The sequence below is a fragment of the Triturus cristatus genome, chromosome 10 (assembly GCF_964204655.1).
Source record: "Triturus cristatus chromosome 10, aTriCri1.1, whole genome shotgun sequence".
In the NCBI taxonomy this organism is placed as follows: Eukaryota; Metazoa; Chordata; class Amphibia; order Caudata; family Salamandridae; genus Triturus; species Triturus cristatus.
The window spans coordinates 880,559,486-880,584,544 of record NC_140593.1 but is presented as its reverse complement, the minus strand read 5'-3'; the positions used below and the strand labels follow the sequence as shown (position 1 = coordinate 880,584,544).

The following is a 25,059-nucleotide window of genomic DNA, read 5'->3' as shown; positions in this document are numbered from 1 at the left end:
TGGCTTAGCGAGTGCTTGTTGTAAATAGGTGGCTGGACGTTTTAGGCATTCTGCACACGTGTCCTGGTGGCTACATGCCTGCAGCTGTAGCATTGTTACCTATGCATATGGTACTGCTTGCTAGAAATCATGTGGGCCTGGCGGTGCAGGCAGTGATGGCAGCAGGGCTCTCGAAGAGTCCCATCTTTAGTGCTGCAAGGGGCAGGGGAAGCTTCTGGCTTGCATTAGGGCTCAGCACAACGATGCTGCACCACTGTCTATGGAAGGGGCTCACACATACCTTTGAACACACTGAGGCCTGGCATTTCTGTAGGGGAGGAGTGGGAACCTGGCTGATACCTTTGAACACACAGAGGCCTGGCATTTCTGTAGGGGAGGAGTGGGAACCTGGCTGATACCTTTGAACACACTGAGGCCTGGCATTTCTGTAGGGGAGGAGTGGGAACCTGGCAAAATACCTTTGAACACACTGAGGCCTGGCATTTCTGTAGGGGAGGAGTGGGAACCTGGCTGATACCTTTGAACACACTGAGGTCTGGCATTTCTGTAGGGGAGGAGTGGGAACCAGGCTGATACCTTTGAACACACTGAGGTCTGGCATTTCTGTAGGGGAGGAGTGGGAACCTGGCTGATACCTTTGAACACACTGAGGTCTGGCATTTCTGTAGGGGAGGAGTGGGAACCAGGCTGATACCTTTGAACACACTGAGGCCTGGCATTTCTGTAGGGGAGGAGTGGGAACCAGGCTGATACCTTTGAACACACTGAGGTCTGGCATTTCTGTAGGGGAGGAGTGGGAACCAGGCTGATACCTTTGAACACACTGAGGTCTGGCATTTCTGAAGGGAAGGAGTGGGAACCTGGCTGATACCTTTGAACACACTGAGGTCTGGCATTTCTGTAGGGGAGGAGTGGGAACCAGGCTGATACCTTTGAACACACTGAGGTCTGGCATTTCTGTAGGGGAGGAGTGGGAACCAGGCTGATACCTTTGAACACACTGAGGTCTGGCATTTCTGTAGGGGAGGAGTGGTAACATGGCTGATACCTTTGAACACACTGAGGTCTGGCATTTCTGTAGGGGAGGAGTGGGAACCAGGCTGATACCTTTGAACACACTGAGGTCTGGCATTTCTGTAGGGGAGGAGTGGGAACCAGGCTGATACCTTTGAACACACTGAGGTCTGGCATTTCTGTAGGGGAGGAGTGGGAACATGGCTGATACCTTTGAACACACTGAGGTCTGGCATTTCTGTAGGGGAGGAGTGGGAACCAGGCTGATACCTTTGAACACACTGAGGTCTGGCATTTCTGTAGGGGAGGAGTGGGAACCAGGCTGATACCTTTGAACACACTGAGGTCTGGCATTTCTGTAGGGGAGGAGTGGGAACCAGGCTGATACCTTTGAACACACTGAGGTCTGGCATTTCTGTAGGGGAGGAGTGGGAACCTGGCTGATACCTTTGAACACTCTGAGGCCTGGCATTTCTGTAGGGGAGGAGTGGGAACCAGGCTGATACCTTTGAACACACTGAGGTCTGGCATTTCTGTAGGGGAGGAGTGGGAACATGGCTGATACCTTTGAACACACTGAGGTCTGGCATTTCTGTAGGGGAGGAGTGGGAACCAGGCTGATACCTTTGAACACACTGAGGCCTGGCATTTCTGTAGGGGAGGAGTGGGAACATGGCTGATACCTTTGAACACACTGAGGTCTGGCATTTTTGTAGGGGAGGAGTGGTAACATGGCTGATACCTTTGAACACACTGAGGTCTGGCATTTCTGTAGGGGAGGAGTGGGAACCTGGCTGATACCTTTGAACACACTGAGGTCTGGCATTTCTGTAGGGGAGGAGTGGGAACCTGGCTGATACCTTTGAACACACTGAGGTCTGGCATTTCTGTAGGGGAGGAGTGGGAACATGGCTGATACCTTTGAACACACTGAGGTCTGGCATTTCTGTAGGGGAGGAGTGGGAACATGGCTGATACCTTTGAACACACTGAGGCCTGGCATTTCTGTAGGGGAGGAGTGGGAACCAGGCTGATACCTTTGAACACACTGAGCGCTGGCATTTCTGTAGGGGAGGAGTGGGAACCAGGCTGATACCTTTGAACACACTGAGGTCTGGCATTTCTGTAGGGGAGGAGTGGGAACCTGGCTGATACCTTTGAACACACTGAGGTCTGGCATTTCTGTAGGGGAGGAGTGGGAACATGGCTGATACCTTTGAACACACTGAGGTCTGGCATTTCTGTAGGGGAGGAGTGGGAACATGGCTGATACCTTTGAACACACTGAGGTCTGGCATTTCTGTAGGGGAGGAGTGGGAACATGGCTGATACCTTTGAACACACTGAGGTCTGGCATTTCTGTAGGGGAGGAGTGGGAACATGGCTGATACCTTTGAACACACTGAGGTCTGGCATTTCTGTAGGGGAGGAGTGGGAACATGGCTGATACCTTTGAACACACTGAGGCCTGGCATTTCTGTAGGGGAGGAGTGGGAACCAGGCTGATACCTTTGAACACACTGAGGCCTGGCATTTCTGTAGGGGAGGAGTGGGAACCTGGCTGATACCTTTGAACACTCTGAGGTCTGGCATTTCTGTAGGGGAGGAGTGGGAACCAGGCTGATACCTTTGAACACTCTGAGGCCTGGCATTTCTGTAGGGGAGGAGTGGGAACCAGGCTGATACCTTTGAACACACTGAGGTCTGGCATTTCTGTAGGGGAGGAGTGGGAACATGGCTGATACCTTTGAACACACTGAGGTCTGGCATTTCTGTAGGGGAGGAGTGGGAACATGGCTGATACCTTTGAACACACTGAGGTCTGGCATTTCTGTAGGGGAGGAGTGGGAACCAGGCTGATACCTTTGAACACACTGAGGTCTGGCATTTCTGTAGGGGAGGAGTGGTAACATGGCTGATACCTTTGAACACACTGAGGCCTGGCATTTCTGTAGGGGAGGAGTGGTAACATGGCTGATACCTTTGAACACACTGATGCCTGGCATTTCTGTAGGGGAGGAGTGGGAACCTGGCTGATACCTTTGAACACACTGAGGCCTGGCATTTCTGTAGGGGAGGAGTGGGAACCAGGCTGATACCTTTGAACACACTGAGGTCTGGCATTTCTGTAGGGGAGGAGTGGTAACATGGCTGATACCTTTGAACACACTGAGGTCTGGCATTTCTGTAGGGGAGGAGTGGGAACCAGGCTGATACCTTTGAACACACTGAGCGCTGGCATTTCTGTAGGGGAGGAGTGGGAACATGGCTGATACCTTTGAACACACTGAGGTCTGGCATTTCTGTAGGGGAGGAGTGGGAACCAGGCTGATACCGTTGATCACACTGAGGCCTGGCATTTCTGTAGGGGAGGAGTGGGAACCTGGCTGATACCTTTGAACACACTGAGGCCTGGCATTTCTGTAGGGGAGGAGTGGGAACATGGCTGATACCTTTGAACACACTGAGGTCTGGCATTTCTGTAGGGGAGGAGTGGGAACCAGGCTGATACCTTTGAACACACTGAGCGCTGGCATTTCTGTAGGGGAGGAGTGGGAACATGGCTGATACCTTTGAACACACTGAGGTCTGGCATTTCTGTAGGGGAGGAGTGGGAACCAGGCTGATACCTTTGAACACTCTGAGGCCTGGCATTTCTGTAGGGGAGGAGTGGGAACCAGGCTGATACCTTTGAACACAGTGAGGCCTGGCATTTCTGTAGGGGTGGAGCAAAACCTGGCTGTGGCCTACTTACAGCGTGTTTGCTTTTGTATCCACACACTGCGGTTTATTAGCTTTTCGGCTTCAGCACGCACAGCCATGCATGGGAGCCTGTTCTCATGACCTGTGTTTATTGTTCTCAGTGTGGTGTGTGGTGTGGTCTGCAATAAGAATGAGTCTTCTGAAAGTATGGGTTCATGTAGGCTCTTAGAGCGGTCCTAGCCCGGGGGTGACATGTTGTGCTTGCAGAAAGTCCAGGCAGCCGATCCAGTGTCCATCTTCCAACATATTGATCCAATAGGTTGCACTGTGGGCTTAGGAACTCCGGCCACCCTCTCAACCCTCCTGCTTTAGGACTAGGGATTCCACTCTCACTTCTACCGCCTAGATCTCAAGACATTCCTGTTCCTCTCCAACCATCTCATCTTGTCGTCAAGTGGCCAGATTTGTTACCCATAAAAAAAGTCACAAAAAACTCCTTATATGTAATCAGTAAGTACAGCGAGGCTCGCGTAGCCAAATAAATTGTGCTACACAGCGTGACTTAACTGGTTGGATCACCCTACAGCCAATCACCCAAGCAAGATAATCTTCCATTATATCCTGGTGGCTCTGTTTGTTAATGGAGGTCCGGTCAAGCTCAGGTTACCAAGTCTGGTCAAGTGCAGGCAATTCCTGACCATCATGCAAAGACTGTTATGTTGAGTTATTGACTGGGAACGCGTGCAAATACCTCAAGGTGCTGGTGGAAGAGGGAAAACAGCAGGCAAAAGAAAAGTCAGGTCATGAGTTTCTTCCGGAAGAGGATGTGATCCTGAATACTCCTCTAGGATAGAAGAAGGTTGTTCAAATGTTTAGAAGCCAGGAAAAAGAGAGCTTCGTCGCCACATCTTGTCTTTTTTAATAAGTGAAACTGTTACTGATAGAGTAAACGTGGAATTCAGATTGCGTGAAGGGCAATATAATTTACATTTATCCGTGAGGTGGATTGGGCCTGCGTTGTAAATAGCCTGATATACAAAACAAAGAGCGTTAAATTGAGTACAGCCAGGGAACGCTCTTGAGATGAAGGTAAATTGAAGCTAAGAGAGGAAGACGAAGGGTCAGCCTAGCTGTGGGATTCTGGACATTCTGTTACATACATGTCAGGTAGTCCTGTGTCCCAGATATGTAGCATTGACATAATTCCAGCTGAATGTAATGAGGCATGGTTTATGGGTTTGTGGATGGGTGCTGGGAGCATAGGAAATATTTTCCTGAGACTGTAAATGAGGTTAAAGCATGTGCCAGAAAGCAGACTGATGTTTTTACCAAAGGACAACTCGCAATCAAAAAGTACTCTGAAACTCCGAACCTAGCAGAATGGGCAGGGGCAGACCTGGGCCTGGCAGCCACCATGCTGAAGTCAGGCATACTCCATCCAGCTTGCCAACAAGTAACATTTCCGAATTCAAGCTGTTACATAAATTTACATTTTTCATTTCAGTTGAGTGTGAAAGCATTTACTAACAAGCATTTTCAATGCAATAGGTCTCGCAACGAAGAACAGTGACACAAGCCAATGACAAATATGGGCAGAGAGTGGGCGGGGCTTCTATTCCATACTCCAATACAGCATGGCTCGCAGAGCAGCGCATGTGCTGCCCAGGCTCGACCTAAAAATAAATAATAGTCTGGGAATCACAAAAAATTATCTAGAAGGGGGATCCCCCATACATCAGCTACGGACTTAGGCTCCCCATACAAAACAGAACTCAAATATATTTCTCCACCTACAGATTCAGTTTTAGTATCGCTCACGTGATAACATTCCCATCTCGAATGCCAGGGCACAGTACCTCTGAGGCACAGATTAGCCTGAGCGAAAAACATGGGAGCACCAGGACAAATTCACGTTAAGAGCAAAATTTGTTTACATTCTTCTACATGACATAAGGGGAAAAGACTTAGAACCATCTTGATTGCATCGTAGGCCCCATGCTCGGCTTAATCTATTAAACCCAGCAACACAGTAAGCATCTACTATACTATAATATTGTGTACGTGTACACACTGATCGAAGAGTATTGGCTAGAAAGCGTGTTGTCTGCTTCATCGCACTGTGTCGTTTGACATTTTCTCTGGTCCTCAGTGGTCCGGTTGTTCTTGCTGTCCATGCCCTGAAATAACTACACAACATATTGCATAGCAAAATAAATGCACAGAGTCCATGCCCTGAAATAACTACACAACATATTGCATAGCAAAATAAATGCACAGAGTCCATGCCCTGAAATAACTACACAACATATTACATAGCAAAATAAATGCACAGAGTCCATGTCCTGAAATAACTACACAACATATTACATAGCAAAATAAATGCACAGAGTTGATAAAATTATTTTGCCAAAAACTTTGCAACTTCTCTTCAGTTAAGCTGGTAAGATTGTTCTGCGGGCCAGATGGTGTTGCAGGCATGTGTACGTTACGTGCAGGTTATGGGGTACAATCGTGACACTCATGTGGAGAAAAATCCCACCGTATAAGTCCACCTTTACTCCCACCCCAATGTACACTCTTTGTAGTGCCTTTTCAATTGAAAAGTGATATACTATACAATATGAAACATCATGAACTACATGGGGGAGAGGTGTGGCGCCGCGGCCAGGGCGGCTGACGCTGGGGGTCACGGTTCGATCCCTGGCTCTGGCGACTCTGGGTAATAGCTTGCTTAATCTTCCCAACAGCCCCCAGCGCCGAGAGACCCCTTCAGGGGTGATTCGTGCGCTATACAAGTACTGGATTTATTTACATGGTAACACTGCCACCAGCTGCACAATGTCCACGTGATAAAAAGGATACATCCACAAACACACTGGAATATACAACATCCACTTTAAATGTGAATCCACACACCATCATATGGCTGTCAAGCCGACATCATGTATGACGGCACAACCACTATTGTATATCCACACAATCTCCAATATATACCCACTCACAGTCACATGATAATACACCAGTGCCCAAAAACATACCTTCACACACCCGCGTTCAAAAGTGCACACAGCCGTCATCATACCACTGCACAAGCACCCTCATGCCCTAACACATCTTGGTTCATATATTCAAACTCCCACCGTAGAACACACTCATAGACATCAAACAACACACCCATATCATACTCCAAAAGAAAGACCACCAGTCACACTTTACATTGATTTGCACCCTTGGATAGATCTGCACCAAATGTGGTAATCGCTTAGTGTATGTAGGTAAGGTCGGGCATGCCAATTTTTGTGCTGTTCCATGTAGTGGAAAAAAGATAAAGGGGGTGGGGGAATTTTAAACACATTTGCCTATTTTAGTTCCCACAGAAAATGTTTCTCTTATCTAAAGTAAAAACTGCCGAACGAATATAAGTCAACCTAGAAATCAAAGCAGAACTTTAGACGGAGAGTGTGCTTTTTGTGACTAGTTTAAATCCAATGAGTACATTTTGAGATACTAGGTTTTGAGAAAAAAAATGCTTTGTGGCCTTGAAACTGTTTACACTTCTGTATATATTTACAGTTTGATCGACAGAAATATCGATTTTTTAAATCACGATTACTGTAAATCACAATTGATTTTTTTTTTCGAGGTATGTGATTGGTGAAAGGAGTTAAACATATTTTCCCACCCTCTTAAAAATCACAGTTTGTGTTAAAATCGCAGCTTTTGCCGTGGAAATAAAGATCTAAATTAAACGGAAGGCACAATGCGAGTTGACTGACTCCAGAGCACTGCTAGGAAGCAATAAAAGGCATGGAAAATATACAAATGATACAAATGTGCCACAGAAAGACTCTTTCCTATTTTATTAAAGTATATCAGTTGTTTCATTTGCTTTGTTAAGGAAGTTTGCCTTTGATTAGAATTCTTATAAAACTCCTTATTGCATTTCAATATATTATAAAAAAACAATCCTTGGTTCATGTTGTGACATTCATTAGAGATTTGGTGGTTGTGAACTAATGCAGTAAAAACTGAGAAAGTCTGCATATCCTGCATGTACCCAGCTTTGCCTGTCTGCCCATTCCTGGTGTTGTCTCCTGCCATGCTTAACCCCTTCTTGTGTGCCATGGACCTGAAGCTTAACCTCTTCCTCCTCCCCTCCTTCACAGGCCGGAAGATTCCGTGTCCGAGATACCCCTCCTGCCCCGGGATGTCCTGCAGGTCCTCAGCCAGCAGCTGGGCAACTGTGTGCACAGGTTCTCCAGCGAGGAGTCGGCCGAGGCGGGCCTGTGCCAGGGACTCCTCCTCATCAAGTTTTTTATCATCATCTGCAGGTACATGATGGTCTGGCACGCTGCATTGTTTGGATGTTCTTTGCCCGCTGTTTTATCACTGATGACTGCCTTTAGCGCTTACCACTTCCTTTAATGGCAGGCCAGTAAGATTATTGAGCAATATGGAGGTAGTTGGCAGGGATGCAGGATTTGGAAGATGGCATCATGCAGTAGCGCCTGCCAATTCCTTCTTCGCTAGCATACAATTTTTGTGTTCTTTTACTTTTAAGCCCTTAGTATTCGTTATGAGCCAGCCATCCAATTGTGTTGCTATCTGATGGCTGGCTAAATCAGGCTCCTGCCTGTTGGCCTGCTGTTTAAGCCGAGATGCTGAGCCATTGTAGGTCTCTCCAAAGGGCACTGTGGCCTTGCATGCTCTCTGTGACGAACACAAACAGTGCCTAATTTGAGCCTGTGGTTTCCGGTGCTCAGCACCAGCACTTAATTGGTTTCTGGTGCTTGGCATCAGCACTTATTTGTCAACCCCACACTTATGGCCGTCTGCCACATGGTGGCGCTGCTCAGCTAATTTAGAATGAGCAGAACAGTGGTTGAGTATGAATACAATGTACATAACAATCTACTAATACCTGCCTCCCAAACCATTCCTTTAGCTTTGGGAACCTGGAATAATCAAAACGATCGCACTTGCAGGTGAGAGAGATGGTTAGTAGTTGTTTTGGTACTGTCATTGGCAGCGATGACGGGGCAATGGGTGGTGCAAGCTGCAGTGGCCTCCTGGTCATGGCCCCGGCACTTATTATTTTAAGAAATTAAGCACTGGACACAAAGATTTACTAGGGAAACAAGTTTGCAGCCGAAGGCTGAGGTCACGGCCAGCAGAAGGGTAAGTGTCATTCTGTCCACTTGTAACAGCCAGTGCCATGCGTCCCATTAATATCAGTGCTATGTAGTCACTGAGATTTAGAAGGTGTGAGAACACCAATGATGCAGACGTGTGTGCTTGTACATGGAGCATTTTCTGACTGTGTGGGTACTGTGACACACAAAGGTCACACAAAGGTCACCACACCCATCTAGGGTTCTCGTTTCACTCTGGAGAGATCCCATGCTCCTTAGAGTTGACTCATTTGCATTCAGATGAGGATCCCCAAAGGAATCCATATCTACAATCCTCTACAGACAAGGACACCGTGGAGAATTTTGGGGGCACTGGGCGGAACATATTTTGGGGGCCCCTGTTTTAGGGACCACTTTGAGTTTATGACCCAGTTTCAGCTCATTTACGCCCCTTTTGGCCAGGCCACTGACAGTGCACGGGCACACACCTACAAATTGGAAATGTGTTTACATCTAATATGCAGGGATAGTGGTGTGTTTTATCAATGTTGTAACACAGCAGCAGCTCACTAGTATTACTGTATATAATCTCTGTGACACCCTCTCATTCCTCATGTGGCAGGTCCTGTTTTGATCCTAAAGTAAACTTGTTTATGGATGTTGCATGAAACACCAACACATTTCTCTGCAAAATGTCTGTCATAGATTCTCACACATCACTTACATTAAAAATAAATTACAGGAAAGTGGTATTTAAAAGAATCTGTTTAAGAGTTATTCAAGGTCATCAGGGTTAGACTTCAGAACAGAGCTGGCTCTATCAGGGGGCCCACTGAAAGGCTGGACTTTGCCCATGTCTTAAAAACGTCTCTGACTGTGGGCATCTGTTCTGCCCCATTCCAGCCAAAAAGAACTCGCATGTCCATCTTGCCTTCCCCCATTCCTTTCCTCTTCTTTACATCAAAGTAACCGCTTAGTCTTCACTGTATTGCACCTGTCCTTTTGCTGACAGGTCAGTAATACGGTACTCGTGACATGCACTGCAGGTACTGCTACCTTCTGGACCGACCGAACCAAGAGGAAGCAGGGGTGGACTGCGAAGCCTTGCATGGACCTGAATGATGCCCCTCACAGCCCTGCATCCTGTGAACATGAGCAGAGCATGAGGGCCTGAAAGGGTTCAGGGTTTGTTAACATTGTAAATGGAAGACTACGTTGCAGCACAGACGAGGTCCTGCACACCACAGTCTTAGGACCAGTATAAGCAGGAATGTGTACACCCACCTGACCATCTACCTGGCCCTAAACCACACAGTCTTTAATGCGGCGAGCTCTTCTGGCATTAGCCCGATTGAGTTAATGGTCAGTTGATGGTTCGGAGCGACAAACACCTTAGGTTTGCCCTACACATTTTGTGATGGACGCCATGTGCAAGCTTCCCTTAATGACAAGGCTGAAGCTGTCTGGTGTTGCAGTGGCACAGCAGGGTCCCACAGTCCTTGGTTAAAGGGGGTCAAAGGGGCTCAACGATACTGAATAACAGGCACCGGCTGCAGACCAATGGATTGTTGGTATATTTATGTACAAAGGGCCTGATGTAGAGTTTGGCAGATGGGCTACTCCATCACAAAAGCGATGGCGACCACGTTCTCCATATTACAAGTGCTATAGAATAGAAGTCACTTGTAATAAGGCAGATGGGATATCGGCCTTTTTTGTGATAGCGTAACCCTTCCGCTAAACTCTAAATCAGGGCCAAAATCTTGTGAGTGAATCACATTACTCAGTTACAGCTAAACACAATCAAATACTTGCTTGTCGGTGAAGCAGTCCAATGTCTACTGAATACAGATGGCCAGCATAGCTCTTCTGCCCAGAGTGTTCGAGGAGACATTTTGCAGAGCTCCGCATTGTAGGTTCCAATGTGTGTCTACCAAATATCCTCCTGGTATAAAGTATTAAATACGCTATGAAGGTGGTCTACTCCAAGGAGCCTGGCCTGCTGATCGGAGGGCGGATGGCAGAAGGGTGTCTTCTAGCTGGCGATCATCCTCTCTCATTAACATAAAATCCCACTCAAGATTCCCTCATTCATTTCTCACTCACTCCCAGATGACAGTGGGTTTGGTAATGGAGGGAATCAGGCTACTCTAAAAAGTATTAAAGTTAGGCAAAGCAAGTTTTTGAGACACACCTTAAAATAATATGCCTACTGCCTCCTTGGCAGTAGGTGGTACCATTGGTACTAGAAGTATCAGCAAACAATTAAAAAGTAAAATAAATGCATGCTGACCCTGTTTTCAGGCTTTGTTTTCAGGCACTTGTTGGTGAAAATAAACCTGGAAGCCTAGCCACGCTCACTCCCCCCCAAAAATTGTCCTAGCAACAAAGTAGTCTTGGTGATTTAATGGACTAGACGCCATTTTGCTATCTACAGTGGTAGACACGTCAGTAGAAAGCAAACAAAAGTGGACAGTGACATACTGTGACGCATGCTAACTGTGATTTATCTTTACTGTGACATTGGCTCAATGGGGAGAGGTTGTGGCGAAAGGGCCACAGCTACCGACTTTGAAACTGGGGAGCCAGGTTAGACTCTCAGTCGGCTCAACATTCTATGATTCCATCATGTCACTTAATCTCATGTGCCTAAAAAATAATAATATGACCTTGTTTTATATATCTCCTGCTCATGTACAACAGTCCAATAGGCCAGGGCCGAGTTTGCGCCATATAAAATGGCAAAAATAAATGCAAAAATCAGAAGCTCATATCCAATGGGCCCTGAATCTACACCTCACTATGAACCACCTACAAATCTCTACGTCACAACTGTTCTGGCAGACAGTAGCCCTAACAAGTCACTTCTATAATGTCTTTAATCTAAAATAGGACCCATCAAAAAGCAGGACCAGCAATCTTTTAACTGCCATACAACAGTCAACTAAAGGAACCACATCAATGGAAAACAAAATCCACGGTCCATCCATATGCCAAAAGGAAAACTCCAAAAGCTGCAGGAAATCGAATGGCAGCAGCCCCTGAGGACCTGAAAAATATCACAAATCTTAAGGTCAACCGTTGTATATAGGATATACACTGAAATCAACTATCTGTAGTCAACCACTCTGTACATGAACTAAGCCCCACCTAACAGCATGTGGTTTATGAGGGACGAGTAACCGTCAGTCCTAGCCAAGAACTTGAGATGGTAAAATGCTGTGACAAAATTAAAACCAAACTCAGACGCTTGCACCCAAAGGAATTTTGTTATGGCTATAGAAGGAAGCTAGGAACCTTAGGAATAATACTTATACATACAGCCGTTGCTCATAATCTATTACTAGGGTTTTTGAGACCCCCACAACATGGGAGAAGATGTGGCCTTATGGCTAGAGCGGTCGGCCTCAAAGCTGGGGAACTGGGTTTGAGTCCCGGCAGGGACGCTCAACATCCTGTGATTCTGGGCAAAACACTTAATCTCCCTGTGCCCAACAAAACTGAATGTGTCTGTCTGTAACGCAACTGGTGCTCATGTAAAGCGCTCTGATACCTTCGAGTCAAGTTCGCGCTATATGAAACTCCCCTCCAAAAACTATCACCACATCCATGCCAAATTTCACCAAAGAACAGCTAATCCAATTCCTGCAACATTCTTCAAGCTTTCGAAAATCCCTCCTTCCTGATCATGTTGCTTCCTCTGTAAACAACAAGGTGATCTAAAATGTAATGTGTTTCATTGAAAGACATGTAAAATGGGGTATTTCATCTACAGACTGGTTCATCTCAAGCACTTGGAAACTTTAAAAGGTATTAGATCATTGGAATGTTGGGAGCTCCAATGAAAACAATGGAGAGCTCTGGGCTTATAATGGCTGGTAGAAGCCCGGAGCACCAACATTCCAATGTGTCTTTGTTCACAGCTCTGGCTGTGAACAAAGACTTCATGGAGCCTGAGGGGATTTCAATCCCCTCGCGCTCCCTGAAGGCTTTGTTTTGTTAGAACATTCTGCCCTCTAGTGGCAGAATGTTCTAATAGCCCTTCGTAGCAGGGCTATACCGGCTTTTAAAGTCCCTCTGCTTTGTTAAAGTCCCTCGCCTTCGGCTCGGGCCTTTAACGCTGCAGCGGGCCTTTAACAGCCGGTATAGCCCGCTACAGCGGGCTATAAGGCTATATTAGAAAATAGGAATGTTGAAAGCTCCATTGAAAACAATGGAGTGCTCCGGGCTTATAATGGCTGGTATAAGCCCGGAGCTCCAACATTCCAATGCTTCTTTGTTCACTTGGCTGTGAACAAAGGCTTCAGGGAGCCAGAGGGTATTTGAATCCCCTCGCGCTCCCTGAAGGCTTTGTTTTATTTGTTAGTACATTCTGCCCTCTAGTGGCAGAATGTTATAATAGCCTTATAGCCCTTCGTAGCAGAGCTATACCAGCATTTAAAGTCCCTCTGCTTTGTTAAAGTCCCTCGCCTTCGGCTCTGGCCTTTAACGCTGCAGCGGGCCTTTAATAGCCGATATAGCCCACTACGGCGGGCTATAAGGCTATATTAAAAAAGACCTCCTAGCTACTCCATTCTGCCTGCAAGAAATGTTCCTGTAAACCTTTCTAATATTATCCCAAAGAAGATGATATAACAGCCTGCCCACAAAACAAGCACCAGACGACAACCTGCGTGGGAATTCCAGAAAGGATTCACCTTGCACATGAGGGTCATACACATAACAGCATGCCTTGCAAAGGCAGACGCTTCTTACGGTGCATAGGCACGGCAATGGACACGAGAATGACACAGAAATATGCACATCCTTCTGCAGCTGTCATGGAAGAGAAATCCGTGAAACAGCAAATCCAAAAACCACTGTTCCACCTTTGTTAACCTGCTGACTCGTTTCTGATTTGGACAAATCGGAAGCCAGGCAATTGCATAGTTTACTCAAGATCTTGACATTTTCTACTCCCTGCACCAGTCATGATGCCAAGCTCACTTAGTAACAAACACTTCTTGGGTACTAGTAATCCCGTTGCAAATTATGGAACAACAGAAATTGCACCATGCAAACCACCCCCAGACCTTAGCAGGAGCAGCCACAAACAAGCGTTCATCTAAATCTCACAAATAAATCTACGAGTTTCAGTTAAGCAATTTATTATCACTTCGTATGCATGGATTAACCGGCAAGGAATCAATTCACTTTACACTGAAGTGTATTTGAATGAAAAGGAAGTCTGTGTGAAAACGACTACTGAAGGTGTTATTTAAAAGTAAGATTATTAAAGAGAGAATCTCTGTACCCTCCTGTTACATATACTTACATGGAATGATACCTGTGTCTAATGGTTTCATTTTGTTTTTATCTTACCTGTACCACTGCCCTTGTTTTTCAAGAGAACACTGTGCTTGTATTACATTGGTTTGAAAAGCACTAGCTTTCCTATGCTCATGACTAGGTCTGTGACCGTATTCGGAGTAACAGGCAAGAATACTTGAAAATTCTCAGTTTCCGGCCTTTTAACTCTATTGTTGCTTGAGTGCTTACTGTGGTCTTTCAGGCCCATGTGTCTAAGGATCGCCTTCATAACAGTCTAACACAATAGTGGCTGCTACCGAACGGGTTGGGATGGGGGTGGAGCAGGGGTGGGGAGGAAGAGAAGGGAGCGGAGGGGGGAAATAAAAAAATATTAGAAGCACTTACTTTGGTACGGCCGGCCGCTGCCTCTCCTCCGTCCTCTTCTCATAGGCTCCCAGAATCCCCTAGCCAATCACAACGCTGCATGACAACAGCGTGGTGATTGGTCTGTGTGCCGTGCTTTGGTGCTCAGACGTGGGCTGGAAGGCTGTGCATGTTCTCCACTCAGGCTGTGCAATACAGCCTGGTGGAGAACATGCTAAGTACGCATGACTGTTTGGCCATCTCAAGACTGCCGGCCAAAGTGTCATGCGCCCTTAGAAAGGGCCTACCACTCCTCCCCCAGCTTTGAACAGCCCAGCACCGCCCCCAACCAACTGAGCCAGTACATTAAAATGAAATGATAACATTGTGTTATCATTTTATTTTCCTTTTGTTGAACAGCTCAGTTAGCAGTGGGGCGACGCTCCTCCGCCTTTGCAGAGGAGCACATGGTCTAACAAAAAAACATTTTGGTCAAGTGTATAGTTACCCCGGTTGGCTTTCAAAAGGTTAAATGATGTCTGGCAGGACTGAAAGCACACACGTGGACTGCAATGGTCGCAAAGTTGTGGCCATAGTTCTTCGTTGTTCCCTTGTGTCTAAGGTTGCCCTTGCTTTGGGTGATCAGCTTTGCAGGTTCCTAACTGACATTGACACCCATGATCTAAAGGGCAGCCAATTTCTGCAGATATTCTGGTCTATTTCCTATTACGGTTTTGAGGACGGAGACTGTTTCCTTCCAGTGGGAACCAGTGGGTTAGATTCAAGTTCGAGATAATGTGATCAGTTTTCTGTAGGTTTAGGCAGGATCTTCCCCATCGATGTTACCTTCTGTGGAGCCACAGAATATATTTTTGGGGTATCGCTGCAGGTTGTCTTCTAACAGTCTAAGTGCTAAAGGGCTAATGCCATGGTGATCTTGATTCAGCAATTCATTTGCAGGAGTCCTGGAACCCTGGAGCTGGAGAGCCATCCTTGGCATCAGGACTTTTCACCCCGGGGCCTGGGGTTGAGCGGGGGGGGGGGGGGGGTTGAGCCCGGTGCGTATTGGCCAACATTGGGTGTTGTCCCAGAAGGACTGAAGTACTTCTGGGTCATGTGGGTCAACCCCACCCCTACTAAGCAGCCATGTGATGTCGAGCGGGTGTCTTTTCTCATGCTCTAGGGTAAATACTGAATGCGGCACAACATACTCTGATCTTCGACACCCCCCAACGCCGCTACAAACAGCAGGGGGATGCAGCTCTGTTAGCACCCCCCACCTCGACGCTTTACCCTTCGGGAGCCGCATGGGCTGAGCTCTATTTTCCCCACCCACCATCCCCAAAGCAAGGTGCACAGGGGGGGGTGCAGGCATATGGGGGTGTGGTTTAGGTGAAGATATATCCCTTTTCTTTTGCAGGAATAGATCATGATGTCAGTTTATGTAGTTAATGTCATGCTTAACACTTTTTCTTCTAGCATGCAATCTATTGTGTTTTTGCTGGACTGTCATATTTAAGCAGGTTGGCGGGTGAGGCCATGATTGATGGAGGCACTTCAGGTCCAAGATAACCTCACCGCCACTGGACCCTCCAAGGGATTCTAGCAGCACGTTGAAAGAAGGTTGCAAGGGCATTGAGGGTTTGGAGCGGTCGCTGACACACTGTCCTTACCTATCAACCACCTGCGCAGGTGCAGTTGGAGCAAGCTAGCACAGGCCCTTGGGGGACGAGGAATTTGGGAGTAGGGGGTGCCTGCAGTAGGTATCCTAAGGACAGCCAAGCTCCTGATGCTGGAGAGCTCCCGATATGGGAGAAGGAAGGTAGGGCTCTCTCATCATGAGGGTCTGGGAGACATCGTTTACTTCCCATGCGTTACATTGCATGCCATTACAACGCAGCTGTTACAATGACCGCGTTGTTACATCGCATAGGATTACATCGCAGGTTGTTACAAAGACTTGCTGTAGGGGGCAGAAGGTGTTGGATCTACAATCCAACACCTTCCCTGCTGTTGCACAAACTGGAGTAGGAATAGTAAATTATACTATTCCTAAGTTCAGCGCGCCCCTTACAGCAAGACGTTGTAACGACTTGCGATGTAATTGTATACGATGTAACAACGCGGTCGTTGTAACGACTGCGTTGTAATGGCATGCGATGTAACGCATGCGTTATAACAACATATATTCCCATTTGGCCCATCCTCTGGACAGAGTGAGGTGTTAGAGGAAGGTTCACAGAGCAGACATGCTCTCACTCAGATGGTTATGTTTTGCACAGGAACAGACTAGGTATGGTTAGGTGATTCCCTTGTACTAGAGTCTCCGTAAACAAGATGTAAATAATGTAGTTACTCTGCAAATTTTTAATGGCTAAATGTTTTGTGTGTGTGTGAGAAAATAAATAAGGCCGGGGGCTTACAACCCCTAACCCAAAGAGATGGTCTCAGGCATTGTCATTGACATGGATATTTTGTGGAATGGTAGGTACCCATGGGATATCAGCAACTCCCTGACCATATCAGCTCTAACAAAACCACTGCTGCTGTTACAGCCTTGTCCAACGTCCATTTGAGGTCTTCCACTGCCGCCATCAAGGCAGATTCCATGCTGTGCTGGGGCGGAAGCCAGAATGGAAATCATGAGCATCAGTATAGGAATAGTTTATTATTATTGATGTGTTTTTGAAGCACTTTGGAGGCAGAAGGCAGCAAGGAGATGGGGCAGAAATGTTCAGGTTTGGCTGCATCCAGTGATGTGTTTTGGGCAAAGGTATGACATAGCATTCTTCCAGGTATAAAACACTGTTGCAGGTAAGATGGAAAGAATCAAGAGTTCTTCCAGCATGGCTAGATAATGGTCAAGGCAGCCTTATAGATACTTGACTGAATGTTTCTATATATTTTGTGGTTGTGCATATTTATACCGATAGAATGCGCTTGAGATAACACAACCATGTACCAACGCAACAAAAATGCATCAAAATAAAAATATAACCAGGGACACTGGGATTATGTGGCAGTGGAGGGCCAAATTATGCGGTAGGGTTCAGTGAATTATGTGGCAAGAAAAGGCAAATTATGCTGTATTATGCGGCACTTTTTTTGATAGTATTACTTCATTATTTTGAAAATGTTAAACTTCTTAACACAGTCTGAGCATTAGTTGCACCTTTTTAGTGTCTGATTAACACCCAAATATAGCAGTAAGCAACAGAAGGGGGCACAGTTCAACCTTGCAAAGGACCTTCCATTGCGCGGCAACATGAGTTGCCGCCTTTTTAGTAACTTTGAACTGTTTAAGCTAGAAACAATTTTTTTGGGGGGTTAAAATCTGCAGATTATGGAGAACACAAAAACAATGAATTGCAACACAAATGCCCTCAAATAAGATACAATAATGTAGCAGCAAACAGTCTCAGCACCACAATTGGAAACAAAAACGTAAAATGCAACAAAATAAACAAATCAAGTGTGTTCTGGTTTTGTGCTTTAGTATGTATTTTTATGTTGTGTTGGTGCTGTGATATGTTAAGTTGCTTGTCCTGCATTATGATGATGTGGTGTTTTGGGATGCATTGTTTTGCTAGGTCTTGTAGTTTCATTGTTGTACTGCAGCTGTTTGTGTTGTTTTGAATTGTAGAGTTGTAGACTGTTCTTTTGTGGTTGTTGTTCGTATTCTATAACTGTGTCCTGTTGTGCCTTGTTGTATGTTTTTGTATTATTTTGTTGACTTTTTGGTTTTTGCTTTTGTGTTGCAATATGTATTTGGCTATGTTGTGTTGTGGTAGTGTTGTATTGTTTTGGCTGTGTTGGTAGTTCCTTTGTAGACTTAAACAAATACTATAACCTCTCTGGCCAAAAACAACACATTCTATGAAAGGTTCAGTGTAAAACCACAAACACTGCCAAAGATGGGAGCATAGCGCTACGGTGGCCCTACCACTTTATGTAATACCAAACCAGTCTAGTAACAGACCACGCCTTAAAGCAAGCCCTTCTCAGGCTTGCTTTGTGATGTGACCCCTGCTGTGTGAACAACTCTGGGTGGAGACAAAGCCCAGGTCTTTGTCCCCTGGTGGTCTAAAGGCTGACTGGTTCAGGCCCAATCTTGTCAATGTCTGTGTGTCATTGAAGATGGAGTGTAACATCCGGTCCACGACATTACCTTTGGGGGCATGTAAAAGCCAATGTATATTTAAAAAAAACAAGAAAAAAAACAAGACGCTGCAAATGTCCGCAGTAGAAACGATTTGAAACTGGTCAATTTGCAAGTTTGGCAATGGTAGGAAGCACGCCTTCAAGGGGACTCTCCCTGACCCAAATCAAAGAGGGGCGGTGGGCCTTCTCGCCTCAAAGTGACAGACTCCTGTGGCTGCACTCGCTGGCAGCCGTACTGAGATTGCATTCATTTAGCGCTTAGTGCCCCCTCAAAGCATTGAAAGCCGCGTGGCTTTGTGCATGCAAGTCTGTTAAGTGAGCACATCTAAATACATTTTCCAGTACAGCACTAAGGCTTATGTTATTTGAGGTTTATTAATTTGGAAAGTGCCCAAATCACCCTCAAAGGGGTATCTCCATGCTATGGATGAGCTGCAGCAGGCTGAGAGAAGAGACCAGATTAAAACAGTGCAGTTTTAAGGAGCCTACTGAGTTGAAGGTGATCTGGGAACTGCCGAAAATGAATAGGGAGTTGATTCCAATCGAAGGGGGTTAGGTGAAAGAAAGCTTTCCCACCCAAGAGCGATTTTTTGAAATATTTAAGAAGGGGTCCAGGTCCGAGGCACGGAACTATCGCCCTATCTCCCTCCTGGACTCATCAATTAAAATTTTAAGTAGAATACTCCTTAATAGACTGGAGATATGGGCAGAAGAAAATACTATTTTATCACCAGTTCAATATGGGTTCAGGAGGGGAATGGGTACGATGGAGCAGTGCCTGAACCTCGACCTCATCATAAATAAATATGTTATGGTCAAAAAAGGGAATCTGTTTTTATGTTTTGCCGACCTCAGCAGTGCCTTCGATCAGGTCGAACATTCTATTTTATGGCCAATACTTCTGGAAATGGGCGCACCAATAGATATTGTACATTTCTTGGCCAGACTATACGAAAGGCTCTCCTGTAAAGTGCGTTTTGGGCCCGATGGGGAATCTACCCCCTTTTTTAGAGTTACTCGAGGCATTAGGCAGGGATGTGTTTTGGCCCCTTTGCTTTTTTCTTTGTTTGTCAATCAAATTGATTTAATTCTTAGGCAAGTTGCTGCTGACGCCCCTCGAGTAGATGGCGATCCCATTCCAATACTGCTATATGCGGATGACGCCGTCCTCCTGTCACGTACCCAAATTGGCTTACAATGTTTAATTAGCTGTTTCTGTAGGTTTATTGACAATAGGAAACAGCTAATTAACAAAGAAAAAACATATGTAATGACTTGCGGGAACAAGAAAGGGGTTAAAGGGACCTTTTTCCTGGACGAGAATAAAATCCAATCTGTGACTAGTTTTTGTTATCTTGGTGTCACATTTTCTGTTGATGGGAGATGGGACAATGAATGCGAAAATGTGCGCCTTAAAATGGTAAAAAATACTAATGGAGTATTTAGATTTGCTTCCAAGCTTGGGAACAGTAGGATTAAGGATATGATTTCGATTTATAAAGCCAGATGTATATCATCAGCCTTATATGGCGCTGGCGTGTGGGGGCACCACACCTTTTGTGGTAACCGCATCCAACTCGACGAAAACTCATTTTTGAGGCGTCTATTGAGTGCCCCTGCATCAGCTTCCACAGAGTTAATTCATAGAGAGGTGGGCTTAGATTACATCGAAGATCTTGCAGCTCTACGTCCTCTGGCTTTATGGCGTTCCATCTGGTCCAAAACCGAAACCATATTTACTCAAAAAGTAATTAGAGACTGTCTAAGGCTGGACCACTGTTTGCATATTTCTTGGCTCAGACATATTTATTACTGGTATAAGCTCCTTTTTAATTTAGATCCTTTTTTAATTCCTGAGGAAGCTGCCAGTATATCTAAATTAGATCTTAAGGTGTCTTTCTTACGTCATTCAAGACAATCTAGAGATCTTGTCTGTGTCAAACAATGCACCTATGTTTTTTACCGTGAAAATAACCTAAGTGAAGGTTTCGAGTCATATTTGACAGAAGTTACAAGAAGATCTCACCGTTTTGTTCTTACTCGCCTAAGGCTTGGTATAGTACACCACCTTGTGTCCTTCCCTATCACTAGGCAGCACAGTAATACTTTATGCCCATGTGATGATTTATCCAAACAGAGTTGTTGTCATTTTATGCTGTTTTGTAAATTTTATGTGTTTTTAAGACGACATTTTTTAAAACCTATCTTTTTAAGATATAATGTACGGTCTACTAGGAGTGCAATGCAGCTAATGTTTAATCTGGAAAGTGCAGATATATGTTTTTATATAGCTACCTATATTTTGAAATGTATGAGTGCCAGGAAATCCATTGGTATGTAATTCATTAGATCTCCAGTAAGTTGCACCGTCACTTTATCAAGTATCGTAAACGCTTTTTTTGCACATGTCCAGAATTGCGGATCCATTTTAATCTGTATTTTTTGCACATTAACCGGTACGTTAGTTTTTAGGATATATATACTATAAAGCATACCAGAACTATTTTATCTGTTTTATATTGTTCACTCCATCATGCATTGGCCCTTTTATGGGGATGGTATCATAATTAGTTTGCGGGGATAGCATCACAATTAATTTGTTTTGTATACACTCATGCAATTGGTCTATATTCTGCCTCTTTATATTTTTACTGTATGATTGTTGTATGTTTTTATTTCATGTTTGCTATGTGGCTGTATATACATGCCGAATAAAGCATTTTGAACTGAAAACTGAAATGCGGTACAAGGAGGAGAGATTTAGTTCCTGAGTGTAGGGACCTGGGTGGCAGGTATTGAATGAATTTCCCTGCAAGATAGCTGGGACCTTTGTGTTCAGGATTTTGTGCACAATGCAGCATATCTTAAATTTGATCCGTTTGCGTTCTGGAAGCCAATGAAGTTGTTGTAAAAGAGGGAGAGATGCAGTTCTGGGGGGCATTAGAGACAAGGCGGGCCGCGGTGTTTTGGACTACTTGTAGTCTGCTCAGCGAAGACTCATTTGCTGAGAACAGAAGGGCATTACAGTAGTCCAGGCGGCTCAGCAATAATGCTTGAATGCGTGTGGTTGCAACGTGCTCCTTCATTGTCCGTTTCTGGTCCAAGCATATGCCAAGGTTTTTTACCACAGTCTCGGGAGCCGGGGTGGCGCCTAGCTCTTCAGGCCACCAACTTGGGGACCACAGCATTGGTGCATCTCCAAACAGCATGATCTCGGTTTTCCCCGCATTGAGCTGGAGGAAATGATTCTTCATCCAGCTAGCAATAGCAATCATGCCTTCCGAGAAGGTAGACTGGACATTGGGAGTGTGTTTGTCACATAAAAGTAGAAGCGGAGTGTCATCAGCATACGAGATTGGTGTGAAACCAAATTTCCGAAGTAATCCCGCTAATGGAGCAACATAGATGTTGAATAAAGTGGGACTGAGACAGGATCCCCGAGGTACTCCCCTAGTAAGTCCCATGGTCTTCGAACTTTTCCCATTGACATAGAATGGAAAAACCTTTGATACACCAGGCCCGGAGATCCCTATTGCGTCTTTTCACGACTTCTGTTGCACCCTGCTCTGAACTGCGGCAATATTGTATCTGGATCAGAACCACGGTGATCGATATGTGTGAATATTCGTAGCTAGAAGTTGCTGTCATTTACTCTCTCGTTGACATAAAAGCTCAGAGCTCGTCAACTCTCCGAGTTGTCTTTTGGGACTGTTAACAAATAATAATTATTACTGTCACCCAGCGCAGTGGTACTAATGTTATCGACCTAGTAAGACTGAAAGGTGGAGTGGCCACACGAAGATTGAACCTGTGACCCTGGGGTAAAAAAGATCGCAAGAGTGGATTGGTTAACCCACGGATGTACCAAAACCAGCACGGATACATCCGCCCTCCAACAATGTAATGTTTGAGAATAGGCAGCTTTAAAAACAAACCGTCCGAAACGTCAAAGAAAACAATAAAAGCTACAATTGAAAACAACAGCAGAGAAATGGAAAACGTTGCAGAATCACATTACCTACTATTAAAAGAGAACTACTGACGTCATGCCAAGATCAGCATGACAAAAAGATGTTATCACGAGAGGCACCTTACTCTTCAGAGACCGAACAGTTTCGCAACCGTTCTCTAATCAGCAGCAGGCAACCAAGGTATAGAAAAATAAATACAAGTACTGTATGTGTATTATCTTCTGGTGCCACCTTCAGGCCAAAGCAGGGATAAACCTCACAGCGACACCTCTGAAATCAACGTTTTAAGAAGAGGTAATAATAGAAGTGCTTCATTTTGCCGGTGCCTACCACCGTGACTTATTTTTCAACATCAGATTGACTACAGTAAGAGTTTGGGGAAGATTAATATAGGTGTACAGGACAGAAAAGAAAAAGTAAAGAACTTGCAGGAGTGAGCAGATATAGGAAGTGCTGCATGGTTGGTTAAAGAGGCATGAGATAAAATCAAGAGCAAGGCAGCCTTGGTATTCGGCCAGCTGACATCCTACAGCAACAACAGACAGTTTGGGATAAAATCTTAGGTGCCTTGCATGTATTATTGTTATCCTTCATAGGATATGTTATATTAGAACCCATTGCAGCTATGCGCACGTTCCCACAAGCAGCACGTCCCAGAGTCTGTGGACCTGAGGGCGCTTCACATCACATACGCTGGCAGTGCCACGAAAATACTGTCCTCCTTGCTAGGAGTAATACACCCAAAGCGCACAAGAGAAGGAGTGTCCTACGACTTGGAGGCCAAAGCAGCTTTTGGGGTGTAGAGGAAAGGAGCGAAGCGAAGATCATTGGTTCATTTGACTCTGGGGGGTGGTGGCTTGCACAGATGTGGCACACAACAGCAAGTCTGCTAACACCTAGTTTTTTTTTACATGGATTGGTGTATGGTAACAGGCAGAGTAATGTATTGTGGCTGAGAATGTCCCCAAAATTTGAAGAGCTGTGCAGCACATGGCATCAACACTTTGGACTTATACAGCCCCCAAAGGGGCCCAGGTGTCTGGAAGTGTGTATACATCGGCGGAGGGCTTCGAAGTTGAATAACTTATGATGCAACTGGAAACCGAGTCTGTAATGACACAGAGTGGGGGTGGCCACTGTAGGAAAGTGCCCCTTTCTGCATGGTTACTCCCCATGTTTTGTCAGATAGCTGATGCACTTTGACTGAGTGTGCACTGGGTCCCTGCCAATCAGGTTCCCACTGCCTGTGTTATTTCCCGAAACTGTACCTTTGTTTTCCTGATTGGGCCACCTCTCGTTCAGATATAAGTCCCTTGTAGAAGGTACCAGTGGTACCAAGGGCCTTGTGACCAGAGTCAGTCTCTAAGGGCTGCAGCACATATTGTGCTACCTTCCAAGAGCCCTCACCAAACACATACCCGTTGCCATTGCAGACTGTGTGTTTTGGTACAGACAAAACTTAAAGGTCGACATGGCACACATTCCCGTGTGCCATATCCACCAACCACTGTCTGTGGCATAGGTAAGTCACCCTTCTAACATTCCTCACAGCCCTAAGACTGGGTACAATAAACCACAGATGAGGGCCCAGCTACATGAGCAATGTGCCCCTGCAATGTCAGTGCCATTCACAGACATTGTAAGTGCAGTGGAGCCATATTGAGTACATAGGCTGGGAGTTTGTCATTAGGAACTCCACAGCTCCATGATGGCTTTACTGAATGCTAAGAAGTTTGGTACAGGGCCGGACTGGGAACCTAACCCCCAAGCAGGAACAGTATTCATGGCGGTGAGCCTCAATGGGGTCCTGCTCTTTGATATGCTAACCAGGCCCCCCCTCCAACTAGTGAAGTTGCCCAACCCCCTTCATCAAGCCCCACTTTTGGCTGCAATATCGGCAGGAAAATTAGTAGTCAGAAGAGGTGTGTCCCCTCTCTGCCAGGACCACCCCTAAGGTGCCCTGGACCGAGATGACCCCCTCCTTAGGAAATCCTCCATCTTGAATGGAAGTATTCAACCCAATAAGGTTAGGGGGTGCCCCCTCCCAGAGAGGGGACAGTCTAAGGGTGTAGTCACCCTAAAGGCAAATTCCCCATTGGCTACCATCTGCCCGTACCTCTAACGTCCCTATATTCAGTATTTACGGGCACCCCTGAACCTTGATCCTTAGATTTGTCGGACCAAAGAAGAAGACAGAAGAGAACCACTGCCGAACAAGAAACTGAACCGCTGCAGACAAAACTCGACATGACCTCCACCACTTGCAACCGGCTTGACCTCCCGACCTGCTGTCCATCAGAAACCCTGCAAGGCCTCCAAGATACCCGGAGACCTTACAGCCTTTTCCAAATCGCCAAGAACCTCCCTTTGGGCTAGAGGCTCTAGTTCCTGGTGTCGGCTGGTACAGGAATCGCCTCAGTTGAGGA

General features: G+C 45.7%; 1 protein-coding gene across 6 annotated transcripts in view; it reads left to right on the top strand.

Moving 5' to 3' along the window:
- The window catches only part of NBEAL2 (neurobeachin like 2), a 737,578-nt gene that overhangs the window by 345,087 nt on the left and 367,432 nt on the right, over positions 1 to 25,059 (top strand). For all 6 annotated transcript variants that reach the window (XM_085628557.1, XM_085628556.1, XM_085628554.1 and 3 more), the window contains exon 3: positions 7,884 to 8,048. In XM_085628557.1, coding sequence (XP_085484683.1) covers positions 7,884 to 8,048 — 165 coding nt within the window. The remainder of the gene's footprint in view (positions 1 to 7,883; positions 8,049 to 25,059) is intronic.